Genomic DNA, 23,694 nt, shown 5'->3' on the forward strand with positions numbered 1-23,694 from the left:
TCACCTTGGTTTGTAATTTTTGGCTAAGTCATCATCCCTGACTCAGTCCCAGGAATAAAGCTCCTTTGCTACTCCTCCGGTAAGGCTAGGGAACGCACAAAGCCACAGATAATATTGCCCTCTCACAAAGGAAGGCAGTAGTCACCAGAGACCCTCTCCATCATCTCTGTTGCAAGGAAGCAGCAGGTATGCCTGCAGCAGAGGCAAGGACCACTCATTGTCCTGTATAGTCAGCTGCATACCAGCTGGGCACACAGCTCAACTGGAACACAGTGTCTGCACTCAAAGAATTCACAGCCAGTTCTGCATCTTCTTTGCAGTGCTTTTGAGTCTCCACTGTGACATCCCTGTGCCAGGCCCTAGGACTAACAATGTGAACACAGTTGAGATGACTCCATGTCAGTGGAGCTTACAGTGTCATCTGTACCACAGGAGTTCCACAATATCACTCTTGAACTGTTCACAACTCTGGAAGTCTGGAGGCTGGAAACCCAAGATCAGAGAGTGAGCAAGGCTAGCTCTCTTTGGTTTACAAATGTCCTTTCTCTCTGTGTCCTCTGGTAGCCAACTCTATGTGTATCTATCTTAATCTCTGTCTCTCTGTCTCTCTGTCTCTCTCTGTCTCTCTCTGTCTCTCTCTCTCTGTCTGTCTCTCTCTGTCTGTCTGTGTGTGTGTGTGTGTGTGTGTGTGTGTGTGTGTGTGTGTGTGTGTGTAGGGGCACTTGGTCAGGTATGAAGATAGACCATGCATAGGCATTCTCAATGTTTGCATGTCATTAGCCATGCTAAGGCTGGGCGGGAAGATGTATGGTGTTGTGTCATCTCACAGCAAAGCCCCTCACTGAGTGTAGGGTTTGGAAGATTTCCCCAAAAGGTGTTATGGCTCCCAAGATTGTGCCCAGAACACACACGAGCCAGTGTGCATCCTGTCATGCACGGTGCCCATGAGTGGTAGCAAGAAGAATGGTTGAGTAGATAGAGTCGGAGCCTGAAACCAGTTACTATGGGCAGGAGCCAAGTTCATGCTTACCGGTGGGTCCCGGGTCATTAGTGAGCCACGGGAGTGTGTGTAGAGGATGCCTGTGGAAGTCAGAGCCAAAGCCTGGGCCAGCAGTATGAGGCAGAGCTTGACCTGAAATGCCCGCCCCCCTTGTGCTCATAGAGCTAAGCAAAGAGGGAGGATCTGCTCTCTCAAACCTTTCTGTACACACCCCTGTGTTCCAGCTGTGGCCTGTGTCTTAGTGACACCTGAACCCAGTGTGCTGGTTTTAGCTCCTCCCAGGAGCAATCTGGTATAGAAGACTATAGAACTAGCTTCTTAGGGAAGCACTGGGGGAAGGGGTGATGGGAGAGAGAGCATTTGACCCTCCTCTTTTGACCCTCCGCCTCCAGAGGAGTGGGAAGAAAAGTTCCCCAGACAACAGAAGGAAGAAAATCATCCAGGATGGAAGGAACAGAGAGTGCTAAGTTGTCACAGACTGGACAGAGTGTAACACAATTTGAGATTCTTAAATAATAACAGTGTAATGGGCATTGAACATTGTGCTGTGTGGGACATTGTTCTAAGTGCTTTATGTGGTGCAGCCGTTTACTTTGGTGTGTCCAAAATGCTAGTCTGGGAACAGTGTTTAAGCAACTGTACTTCTCCCCCCAACAAGGTCTTACAGGACTGTTGCTCCCTGGTGCTCGCCCTCTGTACCAGCAGAGGCTTGTCCTTGAATGGTGAGAAGAAGTAAGGACTTTACTCCTGGAGGCCTTGAACTTGTACCTGTCCTAACTTTGGGTCCTTCTGCTGTGGGCTTGGACTGTGTACTGAGGGTGCTTTCCAATATCCCCAGCCTCTTCTCCCTGCACAGTGCTGAGCCGTGGCCTTCCACCTGATATCTCAGGGTACATTCAAAAATAGGTTTCCCTGTGCAGAGCTCTGTACTCAGCATGTTAGTACAGACACTAGACTTACTGAGAGCCTCTGTGGTTCCATTATTGACCTGGAGGGTGGTAGTAGCACACACCTTTAACCCAGCACTCAGAAGGCAGAGGCAGGTGAATCTCTGTGAGCTAGAGGACAGCCTGGTGAGAGTTCCAGGATAGCCAGGGCTACACAGATAAGCCTGTCTCAAACAAACAAAAAATAGCTATTGACCAGGAGGGGTGTTACTAGCCCAGAGGCAACCTCTGCCAGGTCACATGCCAGGAGTGCAGAAGAGGTCTGGAAGGGACGGAAGAACATATGCCATGTCAATCATTGCTGGCACTGGGCACCAGCTTCTGCCCAAGAGGTGTTGCAGAGATCAGTTTTCCATCGTGTGCAGCCTTTGTGGGAAGCTCTCAGGGAGGCGGTCACTCACTGCAGATCTGACAATAAAACAATGTTCCCATCATGGAGGCTAGACAGGTGCTGTGCCCTCCCTGCTGAAGCAGAGTTATCACCATGATGTCTATAGGACAGTGACAAATAGTCAATATATGGCATGTTGGCAATAGCTGATGCACCTATAAATGTCATCTTCATCATTTCTGGGGTTCCTTCCTGGTGAGGTACCTGAGAAAGCCAAAAGGTGAATGGTCACAGCAGCAGCAGTCCCCAGGCTGAGTGAGCCTTTACCCACAACTCTCAGAGTCTGTGAGTGTGACAAAGTAAACAGTCCGGGTCAAATGCCTTACCAAGTTACATGGCTGAAAAGGGACTTCATTGGGCCCAGTGTGTCTGCCTGCAGAGCCCATTTTGGTGCTGAGAACTGGGCTGCAATGGGAGATGACACTTAGTCTGGGAACCAAGTGGCTGGGGTGTGTAAGGACGTAGTGCCTGCCATGTAGGCTCCAGATTCACCACATTCTTGCCATCATCCTCCAGCTGAATTTAGATTGACCCCTGGTCTACTACAGGTGTCCCTAGAGAGCACCTGTGACCTAAAGAAGATCCACTCTGAACTGAACTTGGTTACCACTGCCCAACAATGAGTTAGTCAGGTCCTCGGGCTTCAGTGGGTCCAGACCAAGGGGCCATGATGTTCTTGTGAGGTTTAGAGGACAGAAGAACGCTATATGACTGTGGCAGAGAGCTCTTCCATCCTTGGCACGGCTGCCTGCAGCACAGGCCGCTGCTCCAACCCCAGATTCTCCACCGAGGATCCACCCACTCAGTCCCCCATCTGTCTGCGTAAGATGTGTAAGGAACCAGGACCCAGGTGTCCTGGTCTTGAATCTGACTTCACTGGACTTACAGATTATGTTAGCCTGAAAAGCAGGGCAGTTGTTCATAGTCTCCTCATCTCAGGTTTTTAGGCTTGGTTGAATGGTGGGTGGGTTTGGGTTTGGTTTTATTAAGACTTCCTCTCTCATCTGTAACTCCGTAGGCCAGCAAGCCCCCAGCTCTTTCACCAGTGCTGGGACTGCAAGCACAGAAAGCCACCATAGTAGATTTTTTACATTGTCCTGGAGGTTGATCTCAGGTCCTCATGTATGCAGTGAGCACTTCACCAGCTTGCTATCTCCTCAGCCTTCCTCCTGGCACTTCTCACATACAAGTTTGAGGAGGAGAGGACACTGAAGTGTCCGAAGACTGTAGTATCTCAATGTGAGTGCCACCTCATCAGAATACACAGGTGGGATTGGAAGGCCAGCCCCTCCACCTGTTGAAATTTCAATGACTGGTTCCCTTGGGAAATGTGATATGCCACATTGCCAACAACCCTGATACCTTTGTCTGACCCAGCAGAGTTTGCAAGAGGTCATCCTGAATCTGGCATCTGTGAAACAGGGAAGTTCCTGTGAGAGCTCAGGATAGATTGACTGTGTGGCACCCAGGGGCCTTACCAGTGAGCTCATTGGCCTCTGCCTGGCCTCTTCCCATCTCAGCAGGGGGAGTGACTTCTCTCACAGGGGCTAGGGCTTGTCCTGTGTCTGTCTCCAAGTGGGAAAATAGGAAAGAAAACAATTTCTCTACCTGCAACCTAAAAGCAATAGCTCAGTGTGTGTCTGCTGTGAGCCAGCTCGGGCAGGAGGAGCTCTCTGTTCCCACTATCCTCGCTTAGCTTGCTTTCTCTATCATCTTACTTCAGAAGAGGTTGCTCTACATGCTCGCAGCTCTAGCTCACACCCCACACGAACACCTACACTCCTCTCCACACAGTGTTGGGTGCTATGAATTTTCATGGCAGCCCTCCCTGGTGGAGTGCAGCAGTAGACAGCCACCTGAGCTGAGGCTGGACCTGGAGACCCAGGGCTCCATACATGCTCAGTGTTTCCAGCACCTGAGAGATAACAGCAGTGGTGGAGCACCTTTCTAAGCTTTCTGTAATATGAACTGTTTGCTTAGAATTGGCTCTTAGAAGTTAAATTGTTCTAATTTTCACTAGGAAAGCACATGTTTAGAAGTTTCCTGCCAGCTTCTACATTGAGTCACCTCACCTCCTGCTCCTTCCAGCCACGTAGATGGAGTGGATTTCAGCTTTCCTATCCTACGCAGTCATCCTCTGTAGTCAGGGCGCGAGCGTGTGTGTGTGTGTGTGTGTGTGTGTGTGTGTGTGTGTGTGTGTGTAATACAGAGGCTGTAGTTTCCAACCTGAACCAAGCCAACTGCACAGTTCCCACTTCTAGACTTAACCTTGGGCTGACCTTTCCTTATTCTAACCATATACCATATAGCATAAGCACATTACCTTAGTAACCCACACATGCTTGGGGTACTGCTGCCCATATGGCCCTTAGTCCTCCATAGCACCTGCACCTGTGATCCTAAAGCCTTGTGCTCTGCCCTGAACCCAGAGCCAGGTCCTGTGATGGCAGTTCTGCCACTCCACGAATCCTTGAGCTTTCGGAAGTTGTTGCTCAGGGCAGTGACAGAAGGGCTTCTCAAAGGTATAATCCTGTCTTAGGCAGCCTAGGAGCCACCAGGCACCCTGCTGGGCTTTCCTACCTGCCCTGGCCAGATCTTATTTCTAGCGGCTGTTCTCCCCCAAGGGTGCCTGGCAGAGGAGGCCAGTGTCACAGTATGATGGGTGCTAATGGTAGATGAACCTGGTAACTAACTGCCTGTGGAGACCTAAAAGCTTCTGCTGAGAACATAAGACTGACTGAGATGCCAATTCATCCAAAGTGCTGGCTTTCTCCAAACATCCTTACAAGGGGCCCCCAGCCAACTTGGGGAGACAGCTGGGTCTCACCCATGATACCCAAAATGAAACAACGCTCCAGAGCAGCAGTTCATTCCACTGGGTTCTGCCCCACAGCTAGCTGCCAACTCCTACAGGGAGGCAGGAAAATAGCTCACTGGGAAAAGAGAGCTGAACAAGGGTGAGGGGTGAAAGTTGAGGTTTCAGAAAATCCTATAAAAATGAAAACAAACCATCCATCTTTCTCCCGGCGTCTTACCCCGACGGTGCCCTTTCTGGATCTTGCCCTGAAGTCTATAGAGACAACAACTCTGAAATCTGACCCAGCCCCCATAAGCTGCTGCCACCCCAGCCTAAGGCTGCCCTAGACAGAGTCAACCTGGTACCCTGAACAGGGATCACTTTGGGGTGTCTTCTCCCCCTAAATGAATAGTCTCCCCCAGCTTTGGCCATTGAGGCATTTCAAAGCAATTGTAAAAATTATATGAACCCCATCGAAGAACTGTTACAACAATGTTTATTCCCAGCATTTGAAACAAGGACAATGATATTATAAATAATTGTAGATGATGAAGATAGGCAAGAAAAAATAACATAATTAAAAGAATTTTACAAGACGGCCCGTTCACAAAGATGGATGGAGTAACACAATACGATGAAAATATCTGCAATTAACATAAACCGGCGCAGTGGACAGAAACCAGCTGCTGGTCAACCTTCCCACAATGTCCCGTCATCCACATGGGCAGTGCTGGGGCTTCTCACAGTGGTCATCATGGCTCTGGGGCTCCAGGAAGAGGCAGTCTGAGGGTTCTTTACTGGCAGCAGTTGGAGGCCTGGAATCCAGGACCTCTTTAATAGAATTTTCACAAACCAAGGAAAACCCAGGATTCAGAAAGTCACAGGACTTGCCACAGAACTTCCCTCAGGAACCCCTCCCTAGCCCAGGATGACATTAACTCCTCCAAGTTCCCCATCGTAGCACACACCAAGCCCTCCCATAACTAAACTTCCTACAGCTTCTCCCAGGGACTGTGTCCCCTCCCTACACTGCCCCACCTCAGGATTGGCACATGCTAGGTGCTTCGTTACTCTGGGTTGGTCAACAGATTGATAGCCTCAGGCCATTTGTGTGGTGTAGGGAGCAGAGTGAGGTGGCTGTGCTTATGCAGTTAGAAAGTAAGCAGAGTACAGTCTGGCTGGACACAAGTGCTTTGGATGCCTGGTGTCTGCTACTGGACCCACATCCTTACCTCCTGTCTGGGCAGGGACAGCCCAGAAGCAGCAGGTCACTTTATGCCTCCTGTATGTCTGTCTCCTCTTCATCATGATTTGATTTTTCTAAAATAATAATAATAACAACAACAACAACTTGTTTTCATTGAAAAACGTATGCCAGACAGTACAGAGCTAGATAGTCCTGTTGCCAACAAATTAGGGAGATGGGACTTTGTTTGGATCTCTCCACAGCCTCACCTAGATGGTCCCTGCCTGTAGTCCTAGCATTTAGGGGGCAGAGCCAAGGGTTTGATGCCAGCCAGAGCTATATGGAGAAACCCTGGTTTGGAGGGGGTTACTTTGGTTTTTATGCATATTTTTGTATTGTTTTGCTTTGCTTTGTTTTATTTTTTTTAAGGAAGTATAGATAAAGCTGAAGTTGAGCCCTCCTTGGAGGTGAATGTCACTCTCTTTAACTGGCCTTGTGCTCCAGTGGATCATCTCTCCCTGTTTGATGACTCTGTTAGTCCACAAGCTAAGTATCCCTTATCCAAATACCTAAGACCAAATGTCCTAAATTTTTCAGATTTTAGAGTATTTAGAGAAATCACTAGCTAAGCATCCCTAATGCAGAATCAAAAATGCCCTAAAATCTGAGACTTTTTGAGCAACACATAGGCACTCAAAGAATTTGAGCTTGGAAGCTCCTGGGTTTTGCCTATGTCGTTTTTTAATTTTATGGACATGGCTATAGGTTGTTTCTGTTCCGAGGCTCCCTGTCCTATAGCAGCTTACCCTGTCTAACCACAGTATCTCATGATTTGAATAACATTTAACCACCTGTCACCTGTCTGAGGTTTCCAGGGCATCCCACTTCTCCACTCCACAGAGATACATGAGCAGCTCTGGGTAGATGCTAACAGCAGAGCTGTTCCAGTATCACAGGTGACAGAGGCCTGCCTGCACGCAGTTTGCATACCTGCCATCCCCAGCAGTGTGCTCTCTCATTGGCCATTTCTTGCCAGTTCCAGATGCAGAAGGTGGTTTTCAGAGCTGCTGTGCTCTCCTGGTTTCTCAGATGTATCACGTTGGACTTCTCTGAGTAGAGTGGCCTTGGGTTTTCCGGTGGACTTGTGCCCTGGGGGTGTCAAGAAGCCTTTGTTTTTAGTTAGAAATCAGGCTCTTGTGTGTGCCACCTGATTTCCTGCTAGCTTTGACTTACTGTCAGTAACTGAGAATCAAAAAACCTTGGCTTCGTGGGAGTTAACCAAGCAAAAGTGCTTTGGCTGCAGTTCATGTGAAGGGGGAAGTGATGTTCTAGAGGTGAAGGATCGGGTGGCAGGAATTCTTCTAAAGCAGGCGGCCCTGGTTCAAGAAACAAGCCCAGCCTGGAGCTGGGTGGGGTTCCTCAGACAAGTAGCTGTGCAAAGGCCCCAGACAAGACCCAAGGTAGTAGGATAATACGAGGCAGAGGCTGTGGGGAGGAAGGAGAGGGATGCAGTGGGGGAGCACAGTGTGGAGAACCAGTGAGTGGTGTGGAGAACTGAGGGGGAGGTAGCGGGCCTGGAAGCCAGGAGAGGGCTCAACACATGTACTTATGTGAAGCCACTTTCTTGGTGGCTTCAAGCAAAGCTCTAGGTCTCTTTAAAACTGGAGTCAATTCAGCTACCTCCTATTGCTCTGAACAATAACGTCTGTAGTCTCTACCTGCCCAAAGCCCTCCAAGACTCCAAAAAAGTCATCTATGGCTGCCTTCAGACTCTTGGGCCTACTGGCGAATGGGCTGAGGCAGCCTCCCTACCTAAAGCTGGGCACAGAGGCAGGTGGAGGAGGAGAACAGAGCAGAGGGCTCCAGGCACTGGACTTCTTCAGTCATGTCTTCGTGCATCCCACCTGTGTGTGCCGTCCTCTGACAAGAGGGAGGTGAGGGAGAGGCCAGCTTCCTGACGGGGCAGTTGTGAGACATTCATAAAACTTTTATTGGACTTGCCACCCTTCCAGATAAATATTTTTCAATTTTATGAGCTCGTTTTAGGGCCTAGGCTTAATCCTGGCTTTGTAGCTGCCTTAAAAAAAAATTAAATATTGTTTTGGCAAAAGGAGCCCCTCCCCCATGCCGCCAAAGGCTGCTCATAAATCCCTGTGCTCAACTCTTGCCCCTGCCCTCTTCACCCGGCTCTCTTCCCTCCCACACCTTGTCCTAGAACAAGATGGGATCCAGTGTATGGCCACAAAAGAAAGTCCATAGCAGAGTCCCTGAGGTTCCCAGTGGGGTTCACACAGGTACAGCTGCCCCCCTGTGTCCCAGGCCTTCAGTAAAGCCCCTTGCATCCTGTCCTCTTTCTGCTGTCTTGAGGACTGTCCTCTCAGGCCAGCACCCATGGTTGCTCCTAACTTAGAGCTCTGCCTCTTCCCTGATGACCCTGGTGCTGTCAGAAACTTTCTGTCCTATGTCCTTATTGGGCGTGAGTCTGTCTGTCACTCTTGGAAATGCAACACTCTCTTCCCCATGCATGGCCTCAGATCTGGGTGCCTAGCAGCACCCAGCAGGCAAGGGTGGCAAGTGCTGAGTGGGAGGTGTGTGGTGGCTCTGGTGGAAGAATGAGTTGACATAGTTCAGACTTTGTTTTTATGTGATACTGCCCTAAACACTGTCATGTTAATTCACAGCCTCATCACAACCCTGTACAATAAGTATTTTAACTCTCCCATTTCTCAGATAAAGAGATTGAGGTAGGGGCAACCAACATCCCATATGAAGCTGCACAGTGATTGGATACTGGGCCAGAGACTGGATCTTGGTGGTAAACAAAGAGCCTGTGCTCTGGCAGCTATGCAGATGCCTAACTCTGAGGGACAATGGCCCACTGAAGAACTTGGCTCTGGTTCAGAGGTGGTTGGGACATTCACACTTAAAGAGAATGGAGTAGTGAAGAGAGATGGTGAACAAAGTGGGGCAGAGAGGCACTTAGACTCCACCACAGTGCTTGTGGTATTGCCAAGTCCTTCAGGCCTCACAGCAGTCTTGTGTCACAAGCAGGGCTCATCCTCGCCTGTCCCCTGGCCCCAGCATACACAAGGCATGAATGCAGCTGAGGATGAGGAGGGTTCATGAGCATGGCACCAGCTTTCTCATTCATCTGCTGCTTCCTGACTGTCTGCTGGGCCAGGTGCCCTGAAGATTTCCTCACTGACATCTTCCTCTGCCCACCAAAGAGCAGGCATTGCCCCATATCACAAAGGGTAGCTATGGGTCAGTGGCACAAGGGCTGGCCAAGGCAACTGCTTGGCTGGGGAGAATAGCACCCTGCCCAGCTACTGTGCTCCCTCCTGACCCACAGCAAGAAAAGGTACCAGGCCTGGGCCTGCTGTTCCTATCCCCGCCTCATCCTGCCCCTGCTCTAAGGCCCCAGATAGTCACCCAGAGTATAACTGGCAGTCAGGATGCCTATAGACTCCAGAGGTACCATTGCTCAACTGACTCAAGGGAGGTTGTCCCTGTCACAATACCTGTAGCTCTGTAGATAACTGAGATGGCCACCAGGCAAGCAAGGAGTACAGGAAAGTTGCTTTTCTGGGGCCACCATAGAAAGCAGAGACCAGGTGTTGCCATAGGAATGTAGGCTCACATTTATAAAGTGCACATACCCAGGGGCCAAGGTTGGCCTGTGACAGCCAAATATGCCTGTATCTATAGAGTACAGGGCACCCAGACTCATGGGACAGCTCCACATGCACAGGCATAACCAGTCGGGTCCCACTGGTTTCTTGTACACAGTCACCTTGAGAACTTCCGAGCCTCATTCCCACTTCCCAGGCGGCTTGGGCAATACAGACCTCCCAGAGCCAGCCATGGCTCTTGAGGTCACAGACTTCTGTTGCTTACCCACATGGGCAGAGGAGGCTGAGCCTATGGCATTGCAGGCAGAATAGTACCAGATAGGCCTGAGTGGGCTGGTGCTGTGGAGGAGCGGACAAACATCCCTAATAGGCTGCTGGTGCTGCTTGCAGCATCCCAGTCCTCTCATGGCACTCAGACACACAGCATCACAGTGGCCCATTTATGTCACTGGATGTGCTGTTTTTGACAAAAGGCCAGGTTTCCAAGAACAGTAACACACAATGCTCTGGGAAGTGAATTGATCTGAAGAAAGCTTTCTCGAAGAATAGAGAGAACTGCAAGGGACATTGCAAAACAGTGCTGCTACAAAGTGGATGTGTGAGCTAGGAGTATGGTGGGTGATGAGGGACCATAGCTTGTCTCAAGTTAAAGAAAGATGCAACAAGCCAGCCACACCTGACATCCATCCTTGCAAACATAATTCAGAGTTTCGAGAAGCAGGCTTCCCTGGTCAGAATTGACATGTTCCCTCCTGACCCTTGGACACCAGAGCCCACTTCTTCCTTCAATATGTGGGCAACTATGTTGGAACCCTGGCATCAGGCACAGTGCATGCAGGGATAGGTAGCACCACAGCCAGCTTGTTTACACAAGCTGCTTACCACTGCCCATACAGACTGCCTTGTAGTGTGTCAACAGAGCAATAAGGTATAGGCCTTCAAAGGAGCTCTCCGGGCCCCCTGCTTTCCCACCAATGCTAGAGCTGCCTAGGGCAGCCGTGGAAGTCTTAAGGAGTAGTGCAGGCCGTAGTACTTACAGCCCTCTCAGCTCCCCTTCTCCCACTGTGGGCAGTGTACTTTAGGGATATCTCCTGTTCTGGCTCTTCTCATCGGTCTGGTTTTCCTTGTAAAAGAAAATCAGAACTCAGAGTGAGTAAAAACTGCACTGTAGGTTAAAAGCTGGGTACAGCTCTCCCCACTGAGGGCCCTGACAGCCTTTGCTGAGATAAGTTCTGGTTTCTCCTCAGTTTACTATGCTGTTAATGGCAGAGTCTGGGAGACAGGGCCACAGATAGTATATGTCATTTGGGCATAGCACTGGCCACGAGTCCCTGATAGACTAGCCACTGCTTGCCATGGAACCCTTTTCTTCAGTTTACAGATGGGACTGGAGAAGGAGCATGCCTAAGGACACCCACCCTGAGCACCAGGGAGCAGCCCTAGCTGTCTCTAACACCCCGCAGTTAGACAGCCTGACATCATGGTGTGTGTGTGTGTGTGTGTGTGTGTGTGTGTGTGTGTAAAGATGGTCCAGATACAGGGGTTTTGGGTTTCGTTGGACACAGTTATTTTATGGATGTACCCTGACTTAATGGGGATATTGCATTAATCATGCTGTCTTCATGATGTGGTCAGGAGTGGGCCTGTGTTCCACTTCCTGCAAGAGCAGGAAGCAGACTTCTAGTGCAGGGCTGGGGCTGACACAGCCAAGCCAAGTTGTTCTTCAGAACCCACAGAGAGGTAGCCAGTACTCTGTACTAGTGGAGCCAAGGGACACCAGCATAGGACATACACGGTCCCTGCCAGAGACCTGAGCCATGAGGACACAAACATATATTTATTGAGAGCAGGCTGTGCAGCTGCTGGGCAATATCCTCAGATTATAGCATCTAGTAGGCTGCAATGACTTCTGATAGGGCTGTCACAGAAGAGAGAGATTTGTGTTGTTTCTGTGTGCCATGCCTCTGCCCCACATCCTTCAGTACCCCAGTCCTCATGCCCAGCTCATGGAAGGTGGTGCAAGCAACTGGTAAGTCGCTGTTGTGCTCTTCAGTAAGCACTAGTAAGGATCTGGTTTCCTGGGTTTGGACCTCGAGGCCAAGAAATCTGAGGTGAAAGGTCACAGGCTCCAAACGCCCCTTTCTTTGTGTATACCCTAGTGTGTGGTAGCATATGACCTCCTAATAACCCATACTGTCCTGACAATCCAAGGTTATAGTGAAGGTAGTGCTCTTTGAATTTAGAGAATCATTGAGTAAAGGGGCCACATTGCACACAGCAGACCTAGAGGAGTCACTCTGAGCCAGAAGGCGTTGTACAGCATATGGGAGGCAGAGGCGGTGACAGGAGCACTTTATCTGAGAAGCCTGTGTCTATGGCTCCACTTCTAACCACTGTGACCTGAGAACTGGAGGGACAAGCCTGACCACTAAAACAAGGGCTTCAGCAGAGGTGGCACATTTTATCAGTAGAGGAAGCCATGTCCCATGACAGGAGCCACCCTCTCACCCCACTCCCTTACTGTGGGAGGCAGGCAAGTGCCCAGGCCACAATGTTCTCCTGTCTAACCTTACCCTAGTACACCAATTACCATCCATGGGTCCCCACAAGATATCAGAGGAAAATTGAGGTAAGGGGGACCCCTGGCGCTCTCTCTCTCTCTCTCTCTCTCTCTGTACACTGCATGATAGGGAATGAAGTTGGACAGGAAGTGATAGATCCACCTCCTTCAGAGCACACTGGTTCCTGTCCTGATTCCTCTGGCCCCTCACTAGCCCTAACTACGTGGCACCTGCAGGGAAGGCTTCTGAGTAGAAAGGAGAGGCATTGCTTGCTAGTGGAGGCAGAGCTGCCTTTGTTCTCCGGGACCTTGCCAGCACAGCACGCTGTCCCTCAGGATTTGTAACTGATCCCAGAGATGATCTTACGTCCCTTCAAAGATAGCCTTCTCATAGCACTGGCCAGGCTTCGAAGGTCCAGGCTGGAATCCAGATCTTGACAATGGCTGTTGTTTTGGTGCTGGAACCCTTGCATTTAAGATGCCACAGAGCACACATCAGGTCCCCAGTGAGGATCCCAACCATCTGTGGCCCTTAAGCTCCCAAGAGCTTCTAGAAAGGCCCATTGTGAGAGGTATTCTACATCAGAGGCCTGCCTGAGGGCCTCCATATATGTGAGTAATTCCACTAGCTGTGATGAACCACAACTTGGAGCCATAGGGACAAACCTCAGCTGGGTCAGAGCACAGTGTGGTATTTTGGAAAATGTCACATGTCAGTAGACAAGAGCCACTTTATACCATCAGCCACTATGCTGCATGGTTCTATAAGAGGTCGAGATAGCTGCTGTGAAGGCAGGAGGTTGGAACAAATGAGCCATTTGGGGCGAAGAACCAAGGCATGGTCACTGAGGGGTACTGCCCTCCAGACCTGCTTTGGGAACAAGGACCCATGTGCTCTCAGTACGAGGAGACCTAGCTGAAGTAGAAACTGAAGGGTTCTTTGGAGAGTCAGTTATGTTGGAAGGTGTGTTGCCAGGGCAAACACATGAAAGAGTGTTTTCCCGGAATGAACAGAGGTGAAAGACCAAGGCAGACTCATGAGGGAACATTTCACTGAAGCAGACACAGGCAGGAGGATGTTCTGTTAAAGCAAACATGTGAAAGGACACGTGATGGAGGATTCTTTGCTAATAGTACACCATGTATCGGTCCAATTTACACTGCATAGTTGAGCTGCATTTGTCAGGACTCTGTGGACTCTGGCTGATTGGATGCATGAGCTGAGACAAAACCTGTGCTGAGGCGAGGCACGTAGAGGACACATGATGTTTGGAGGGCGTAAATAGGACTCCATGGAGTGATAGAGACAGAGCTTGGCTTGCTGGTACAGTGCTTGGCTATACAATGCTTATGGCTCTCACAGCTTTGCAATCTTCGATTCCCTAAGAAAGGCACAGCTGAGAACTTTTCCTGGTGTTCCTCTGGGTCCCTCCTGCTGACTGGAGCCGAGGCTGAGGCCTGACTCTCTCTGCTAAGTCATATCACCACTGTTGCTAACCCGACTCTACAGAACTGGACTGCTAACGTATCCATGAAGTGTTTGTGAGTGGATCGAGCTGCCATTACCAATCTATGAACTGAACTGCTGGTTTCCAGACAACACAGACAGGAGTTACTCTAAAGAACCTTTCTAAACAGGTCCCCTTCCCCCATATACTTTCTTTTCCACTACCTCTGGAGGGTGGTAGGCTACAAGGGAGGTTAAAGCGTTTTAAGAACCATCATTAAAAATAAGGTTTGAAAAAATTAAAGTTGTACCTAGCCTTGGCAGTTATGGCAGGAAAGCAGGCTGGAGTGTCAGTGTCCCAATGAGACATACCACTTCAAGTCACAGCCAGGTCTGAGATACTCCCTAGAGGCTACACAGGTACAGCCAATCATCTTACACAAAGCATTGACTGTGTGCTTAGACACCCTGGGTGGCAGGCAAATGGCGATGAGGGATAAGCTGTCAGCCCGAAGCTTCAGGAGCATAGATGTGGACCATGCTGCCATGCCACCCCTGCCCTTCATCTGCCAGCCACAGAGGACAGTATATCGGTCACCTGGGCTTGTTTTTCCCTCTGCTCTGGCAGCAGAGCTGATACAGTAATCAGGATGCCACATATGGGCCCTGGAAAATGACTGCTCCTGAGCCTTTGTTCAGTCTCATTATTCTCTATGGCTTTTTCCCCCAAGTCATAAAAATGACGTTTTTAATATGTGAATTTAAAAAAAAAAAAGAAAAAGAAAAAGCAATATGAAGGTAATATGAAGATGACTTTTATTGTCAATAGCTCTACCTTTTAAACCAGTTATCGTAGTTTCTGCTCTAGGTATTTTAATTGAGGATTAACTTATGTTAAAGAGTGTACATGTGGAGGGTGAGAGCATTAAAATTCTACCTTCCTGAGTGGTGGGGGAAAATACTTCTTGGGAAGCCATCAGGACCCTGCCCTCAATCCCTCCGGCCTTAGGGCTGCCTTTCCTTAATCTTTCCCACTTACCAGGAAAATATAGGTCCTCAGAACCTGTAGATTGGAGCAGACCACACCATAGCCAGCACTGCCCCTAAGCACAAGGAAGGGAAGGTGGAAGAGGTGTACAAAGTGTTGAAGGCATTGATCTAAATGAGGAAGTCCACCCTGTGGCCCTGGGCAACTCACTGAGTGTCTCTGGCCCTCAGTTTCCTGGCATATGAATGGTCTAGAAGTGGCTGCAGTTAAGGTATGACTGTCTGGAACATAGTCACCATGCAATAAGCATTTTCTCTGACTGGCCCAGAGATCTGTTGACAGTGGGGCACTAACTAAGCTTTCTGTGGCCAATAAGATGGTCTTCCTTCAAGATCTCTCTAGGTAGCACTTAGCTAATTTCAAAACAACTTTCCCCACATGGGGACACCCAGCAGCCCTCAGATGCAGCCAAACAGCATTTCCCCATGGTGACCCAGAGTGCAGAAGCCTAATTCCCAAAAGTCTCTGTAGAGATATCCTGAAGCCTAGGCCTCCCTGGTGACAGTAAAGCAGTAAAGGATCTGGCCTGCCTTGAGCACCAGGCTGCAGTGGGCACTTCATAAGCACAGCCCTGGACCATAGCTGTGAGCCCTTACCTGCCTGGGTAGTGGCTCACCTGTGGGATACCCATGTGGCACTGGCTAGGTAAGAGGACATGTGAGGTGATGCTGGAATGGCAGTATCAGAAGTGACATGAGATTGGCATCCCTTGGACCCATTAAATAGGAGGTATTCAGCCACCAGCACACTTCTTACAACCCTGCCCTGCAGAGATCACGCATCTCTCTCCCTTTTTCATTCTCACTACCTACCCAGCCCACTTAGCTTTGTCATGGTTCTATCCCCACTCCCAACACACCTCAGCTCTGTCCCCATGCTACCCCACTGCCCTCTCACCCCATCCATCCAGCACCATCGCCCACTGCCTAAAAGGTGTGTGTGGGCATCCCCACCTGGCAACTCTGATTGAACCTGAGGGGAGGGGACAGATAGATCCGGGACTCCCTCCTTATCCTCACCCCAAAGGGCTCCAAGTCTGTGTGGATATGGCCAGCAGAATTGGAAGAGCTCCTGTTTTCCAGGACTCTCCCTCCCTCGTCTGCTGCTGCACTCAAAAGCTATGCTCCTCACCCCCAGCCTCTGTGGGTTTAGAGGCTGTCTGGCACAGAACCATACTCAGGAACCCTTCTGGTGGTTCCAGGCAAGCTGAAAGGACTAATATGGCCTTGCTGAAGTCTCTGAGGAAGGTTCAGGGCCTTGATCCCAGGAGGAAGACTACCAGGGTACAACACTCCTCTTATTAAAGTCTAGGCAGAAGGCACTAAGGCAGTTGCCATAATCAATCCAGTGAGGGAGCCCAGCAGAGACTGGAACTGAGGCAGCTGAAGCATGAGAAAGGTCTGTAGGAGGCAGGCAATGGGGTACCTAGGCACTATAGACCATCTGAGCACATGTGGGGATCTAGAGATTTCTTCAGGAGAGGCTGAACTGGGAGAGACGGTCAAGATTTGTTCTAAAAGGATTTTGGACAGCACAGAGGTGAGTAAGCAGAGAGAGGCTTGCAACAGTGACTGGGAAGTTCACATAGACTAAACCATGGCCCAATCAACAGGACCTGCACTGAAGAGGCCCTGGAACCTTTAAGGAGCATATGTTAGCCCTCACTGTGCACAGGGGCTTGCGGTAGGATTGCCAGAAAGTCCAGGGTTCCATGTTGCACATGAAGTGCCCCCTTGTCAGTGAGGGCCTGGACCGTCTTAGTGCCAGCACATGCTTCAAGGAGCTGCAGTTACCTCATGGGGTGGCAACCTCTCAGGATCAAGTAGTAGGAAGCTGGCCTCAGGTGGTTGACAGCTCAATGGCTGACAGAAAATGTCTCCCCTAGGCTGCCCTCCATAGGCAAAGCCTCCATCTGAGTCTCAAGATCAAGTCATTTCCTGTCTGGATTAGAGTGATTTTGGTTTTCCTTTTTAGAAAGCTTACACATACTATGCCATTTTTCCTCCCCACACACCCCAATCTCCAAAGTACCTCAATCTCCAAAGCTGGGCTGCATTGCGTCTTCAGTTAACTGGGTGCGGGAATATCTCTGCAAAGGGTCCTTTTTTGTTTTTGAAGAATTCATTGTTGTTGCTAAGAAGCTTAATATAAATTAAAGAAGGAATTAGGCAACATTAAGACATCAAAATGGGCATGCAGGGCCCGTTGCCTCTGTTTCCTCCCAATCAAAGAGGTATGCGAGCCATCAAGTGTGTTCCAGAGCCTCAGAAGGGACTTGGTTCTGTGGTTACACAGGCCTGCCTGCCACCCCCTCCCCTAATTCCTTTTGTTACTGGGGACAGCAGAATATAGTTCTGTTTCTTTCTTTAAAAAAAATTAATCACCTTATCTCTTTAAAGCAAATTGCATCTTTGTTTACATACATGACCGTTGCAGAGAAGGAAAGAGGGAAAGCAGGGAGCTGGTACCACAGCTGGCGGGGATAGGCTTGTGAGTCTGTGAGCACAGGGTCTCACCTAAACACACAGCAGGTAGACGCAGTCACTCCCACACAAGTTCAGAGGGAGCCCAGGAGGAAGTGGATTTCTCTCCCCAGATCTGTCCTTCTGGCCTGTCCCCAGCCAGGTGAGGAGCTGATGACAATCAGCTGTGGCAGATGGGAGTACCACATTCAGACCCAGCTTCATCACACAGCTCAATGGAGAACATACACCTTGGCTCACCTCATCTGGACCCCTGCAAATCCTGTATAACAGAAGCCTCCTGTGTATCAGATGTTACTGTCAGACCAGCCCAAGCCTTATAGCCAGCACCCTGACTCCACCCAAGTTAGCTTCTACCTTTGCCAGCAGCAGCAGCAGCAGGCCCCTGTGCAGAAGCAGGTCACTTCTGCTCAGAGTTCTGTTGAGCACTGCCCCATGTCTAGTCCAGCTACAAGCCTGTTGAACTTGGATCCTGTGGCTATCCAGCTGCCAGCCCAGCAGTCCTTACCAGGATGCTGCCCCAGGAAAACCCCTAAGCCCATTCCCCCTCTGCCCTGCTTCTACAGCCCCCTGATAGCTGATGTGGCTTCAGTAAGCCCCTGAAGGGGCTTCTGACCCTAAGATGCTTACAAGGGATCCATTCCCACTGGGGGGGTGCCAGCTACCCACCAGTGTGAAGGCCCCTCTTCTAGTCTGGCCCCTGACATGAAAGCGACGCCAGCAATTGGAGGCAATTTGCTGGCCTTTGATGGCCACTGCCGGGCGGCACCACGCTAGGCTTGAAAAACTTCACTTCCCACATTCTTCCCTGATTGCCCAGCAGAGCCAAGACCCAGCAGCCTGCAGCCCATTGTGCCTTTGTGTGGGGCTGGCGCACAGTGAGAAAGGCCAGCCAGGCCCTGGGAGAGGTCCCCATGGGAAGCCATGAGCAGTGGTGTCACACTGGGTCACTGCCACCCTCACTATGCCTGGGCTCAAAAGAGAGTAGAGCAGGCTCCAGGACTGCTGTAGGACATGGTGGCTTGGGAGAGTGGGCCTCCTGAACAGAGGACATTATGGCCTACCTCAACCCAACACCCACCCTCCCAGGGAGAGGACCAGTCCAGCGTGATGTCTGAGCCAGACTGCTCTCTGGACATCTCGAGGGCAGGCATGGTTTTCCCAGGCCTCACCGCTGCCCTGTTCATCTGGGTGGGATGCATCCAGGTGTGTGTGGCATGGAGGGGTTATCGTGTAAATGTGTGTAATAGAGATGAGTGCAGGTGAGTATGAGTGTGGTATGGATAAAGATACAAATACAGCTCGGAGCTGGTAGGGTTCTTCTGAAAGTTCTGCCTGCTGCATTTTTTTTTTTAAATTAAATTTAGAATACATCTTTTGTATAGAGGACAAAGGTCAACTTTGGGTGTCTTCCAGTTACTGACCCTATATACATACATACATATATACATATATATATATTGAGACACTCTCTCACTGAACCTGGAGTTCACAAAACTCAGCTAGATTGTCTGGCCAGAAAGCCCCAGGAATCTCCTTTCTTAACCTCCTAGATGCTAAGATTCTAGGTGCACACCACTTTCCCTGGCTTCTGGGGATCTGAACTCAGATCCTCAGGCTTGCAAGTTTATTACCGAGCAGCAGTTTACTACAGCAAGGGGATTTGTCTCATCTTCTCTTGGTTTCAGGCCCCCTCTAACTGATGTGTGGTTCTCTGGTGCTCAAACACAGATGGGGATCAGACAACCTTGGTCACCAGGTCTGCCCCCTCCCCCACTGCAGGATGTTGGGCAAGCCTGAAGCTCTTTGGTATCTCAGTTCCTCCAGCCCTGATCAGTGAGGTCTGCTCAGCTCCTCATGGAGACACCTTTGCACATAGGCCTACGTGGCACATGCTTGTCTGTCTGCATCCCTGGGAGCAGACTTCTTGGTTGACATTGACTTGCAGGAGCTATCTCACAAGTTGTTCCTAAATGCATGCTCTCTGGATTCTTGGACTGGGAACTTGCCTCCAGCCCTGTAGGACCCCATCAGCACTGATAGGTGGGAGCCAGAGTCCTCAGTGCAGATCACATGACAACAGACAGAAACCTCCCTTGGTGGGAGTGGTCACAGAAAGACAACATATACTAACCATGGAGATAATAATCCACCAGAGAGATGAAATTACAGGAAAGAAGTAATGCAGAGGATGGCCAGAGAGGCTAGCTATGGTGGCCAGGTAGCGAGCAGGCCTGAGAGGTAACACATGGCCAGGGACTGGAAGGTAATAAAATAGATGCTCTTAGAACTCTAGGGATTACATCATCTGAGCTGAGAGGCTGACAAAGCCAGATACAGGACAGGGAAGCTGATGTTTGGTGGGAATCACTGTGTTTGCCTATGCACATAGGAAAAGCCAGTAGAATAGAATGGCATGGTGGGAAACTGTCCTGCCTGAGGGCCCCTGGACTAAAGATGCTGGTACCCTAAGCTGCCTCCTGACCCCCATGACCCAGTCAGCACCTTTCTCCTATAGAACTATAGGGTACACTTCATGGACTTGGCCATATCACAGGTTCCCTCTGTCTATGCAACCTGCCAGGAATCTCTGTGGTGGTCCCTGTCATCTGGCCACGAGTCCAGCAGTCTTTTTCAGAGATCCCTGCATTAGGTATATCAAAGCTGTTACCACCACCCTCCCAGTGACACAAGATCATTTCCTTAAGATCACGCTATCTGGGGCTATCTGCTTCCAGGCCTGTTGACTGTCAGTCCTTCTGAATCTAGAGTCTCCAGGGGACCTGGCTTGGACTACATGCCTGCTCCCAGTTGTCCACTGGTCCTACAGTGCCAAGTATCTTTAAAGGGAAAGCCCCAGGGAACTGAGAGACATTTTCAGCCTGAGCTGGGCCAGGCTCCTATGGTAGGTACAGCTCCAGCTCCTCAGCCTATGCCACCTGGCCAAAGGAAAAAGGACCACTAAAGAAACAGTGTGATATCTGCTACATGCCCCAGGAGCTTGGCACAGGTTTTTTTGGTAGACCCTTAGTGTTGTTCTCAGATCCCTGTGACGCCACGGTGACCAAGCTGCTGAATGGCCATAGCATTGCTAATGCCAGACTTATTCTTGCATCCCTGCCTACTCTGAGCTGATGTGTGTAACCAGAACCATCACAGATGAGATGGACTGTCGATTGGGCCACACCTGTCTCCCTAGCATGGCATAGACGCTCTGGAGCCCTGCACCTCTTCAGCGATCAGACCTCCTGGCACCAGAGAGAGACAGGCTCTTACCATTTGTCAGGGTCTGGTGCCAGCAGGAGGAAGGCCCAGCTCTGATTCAGGGACTCAGATACCTGCAGGCCTGGCACCAGCCCAGGACCTTCTTATTCCAGGGCCTAGGCACCATCTGAGAGGAGGCAAAGCCACAATTGTGGGACTGCAGATCAGGCCACTGCAGAAAGACACCTTTTCCTGTGTGCACTCAGGCAGACAACCTCACTCCAGGGCCCTGTTAGCAGCTTCAAGTCCTTGGCTTTCCCCAGGCCTCCAGGTTTTGAAATGGCTCACGGTCTCACTTTTGCATGTCAGAGTAAGCCCAGACTCTTCATACAGTGAGACAAGCCATTCCTAACCTGAATGCAGTTATCTAGGAATGTACTATTTTTTTAAATCCAGAGATTAGGGGCCAGTGCAAGGTGCTTGGAGAGGTAGTAGATCTCTTCAAGATCATTGTCAGAGGCAGAGCAGTGGTAGCATATGCCTGTAATCACAGCACTCAAGAGGCAAAGCAAGAATGTCTCTGAGTTTGAGTCCAGCCTGGTGTACATAGTGAGTTCCAGAACAGTCAGAGCTACATAGAGATATCCTGACTCAAAAAAACAAAAACAAAAACATTGTCAGAGACCCACATGCTGGTGGATTTTGCCCTTCAGAATTATGGAATGTCAATAGATTCCCCCAAGTGCTAGTAGGTACTAGCAGACATGGCCTGAGCCTCTTCCTAGCATCTATCTCATCTGCACACTTAAGGCAGTCAGTTGAATATCTCAATACGAGACTAAATGAGCATGTAGGATGCTGGACTCGGTAACTACTGCAGAATCCACAGCTGCCGGACACTGTCAGGATTAGCATAACTAAAAAATGGCTAAACTTTGATGCACAGCCTTTCACTGAGGGACCATAGGACGTCTTCCACTGTGGAAGTAGGAAGAGTAAAGGCAGTTGTAGGTGAAGAAAGATGGTGTCGAGCTCTTGAGAATGGCTAGGAGCCCAGCCTTATTCTGGGTTGGTGGTGAGGATGAGGAGCTGGCTATAGACAGTGTCTCCCAGAGCCTGGGTAAGATCCTGTAAGAGCTCTGACCCAGGAGAGCTGGTTAAAGCTCCCAGCTGCTCCCCTGATCACTGCTGGTCTGCTGAGGCTCCCTCCTCTGAACCCACCCAGAGGCAGGAAGAAGACATTAGTCTGCCACAGACTCAGACTCCCAATATAGGGGTAAGAGAGTATCTCCATGGTGTCCAGGAACTTTTAGTGACATATCTGGCAGGTAGAACAGTGTTTCTAGAGAGCATTTGGACCTTAGGGACCCGATGAGCAGCCAGAAGATCAGAGAGTTATGCCCCAGAAGTGACTGGCTGGTAGTGAATTGGCAGAGGTAGTGATACTGAGTTGGGGGAGGGCGGAGCTAGGAGACAGGACAGCTGTGCCTACAATGAGTCAGTGACACTTTTATCCCTTGCAGGTGGCCTCAGCCCTGAGTCCAAGAAGATCCTGACACCTACACTCAAGAAGCGGAGCCGAGCCGGCCGTGGAGAGACCACCAAGCCAGAGGAGGGCACTGATCGGCCAGAGCCCATCCAGCCTGTGACACTCAGCCTGTCTTTCAAGCGCTATGTCTTTGACACCCAGAAGCGCATGGTACAGACTCCCTGAATGAACCATCCTGCCCAGCTGCAAGCCAGACCACAGTGCCAGATGTCCCCAGACATGCCTCAACCTCCCCAGTCTGAGGCAGTCAGCCCCATCCCACTGCCATTGCACTGTTATTGAGCCCATTGAGAAAACCTGGGGAAAATGAGGAACAGTGCCAGGAGGGCCTGCCACTCCACCCCTGCACCCACTCAGGATAGCAACGAGGCCCACTAGAAAATGGCCTTAGCAGAGCCAGCAACCTGGGTCTTCCCCAGATAGAGTGTGCAGCCACTCAGCCTTGCCCCAACTAGCTGGCACCCTCCAACTGAAAATAAACATCCCATATGTGACCTAGTATGCCCATAGTCTGCCTGTCTCCCAGGGGAATCCCAGGCATCACACACAGGGAATTGTTTGCATTGGGTTTAGGACTCAAGAGCTGCTAGGTTCAACCAAGTGGCTCCTGGGATGTTGTCAGTGGACCTTGAAGAATGGAGGTTTTCTGAACAGCTGAGTTTCCTGGGGTCCTCTGGCCAGGGGTTAGTACCCTGGGGTTCCATCCTTGCACTAGAGGTCAATAGGCCCTGGCCTCCAGTTTTGGAACCATGGACTCCCAAGGGTGCTAGACAAGGGGTGGAGTACCTGGACCCTCTCCGTGCTCATCTTCAGCCCCAGCACCCTCAAGCTTAGCCAGGGGGTCTGAGATAGGGGCAAGAGGATAGAACTGACCAACGAAGGAAATCAGAGCTTTTCCAGACACCTGTAAGGGGAGCAGATGTCCCAATGTTTCTCAGTTTGGCCTCCAGACAGACGTGAAGGCCTCCCTTTATCCCAGTAATCGGTGCATTATGCTTTAATTTTCAAAAATGGCATTAAAAATATTAACAGGGGCAGGCTGTGATCAAATGACTTGGGTCTGTTAAGCCCCAGAGCTGAGAGCAGAGAAAAAGGAGCCAGACCACAGAACACAGCGTCCCTGTAAGTCATGGCCTCTAATCAGATACATCATCAGCCCACCAAGCCCCTCATGCCTCCAAGAGGCCAGGATGGCAGGAGCTGCCCTTCACTGTCCTTGGCCAGGCCCCAGGCGGCCATAGTCAGGACAACCTATAGCTGAAGGCACGCAGGGGCGGGGTCTTAACTACCTTTAGGGACCAGCTTCCTCCAGTTGTAGAACTCCCCTGGCCTGGGTGTGACCCAGAGGACATCAAATGTAGTGAGTGTAGCCACTATAGGCACTTCAGGAGCTCCTTTCCCAAAGGATCTGAGTCCCAGCTCCAAGGAACCCACTGGTGCCACCTGCATG

General features: G+C 50.3%; 1 protein-coding gene and 1 long non-coding RNA gene across 6 annotated transcripts in view; one reads left to right on the forward strand and one right to left on the reverse strand.

The window, feature by feature from the left end:
• The window catches only part of Eefsec (eukaryotic elongation factor, selenocysteine-tRNA specific), a 199,557-nt gene extending 176,812 nt beyond the window's left edge, over nt 1-22,745 (forward strand). For all 5 annotated transcript variants that reach the window (XM_021165245.3, XM_085840359.1, XM_021165246.2 and 2 more), the window contains one exon: nt 22,219-22,745. In XM_021165245.3, coding sequence (XP_021020904.2) covers nt 22,219-22,409 — 191 coding nt within the window. In that variant the 3' untranslated portion in view covers nt 22,410-22,745. The remainder of the gene's footprint in view (nt 1-22,218) is intronic.
• LOC110296545 (uncharacterized) lies at nt 5,651-7,364 on the reverse strand. Its single transcript, XR_002378188.3, has 3 exons — nt 7,312-7,364; nt 6,368-6,455; nt 5,651-5,966 (listed from the first exon to the last, which is right to left on the reverse strand). It is a non-coding gene; the product is annotated as an uncharacterized LOC110296545 (long non-coding RNA).
• Nucleotides 22,746-23,694: the final 949 nt, after the last annotated feature.

Source organism: Mus caroli, unplaced genomic scaffold (genome assembly GCF_978045245.1).
Source record: "Mus caroli unplaced genomic scaffold, Mus_caroli_1 scaffold_7, whole genome shotgun sequence".
Lineage (NCBI taxonomy): Eukaryota > Metazoa > Chordata > Mammalia > Rodentia > Muridae > Mus > Mus caroli.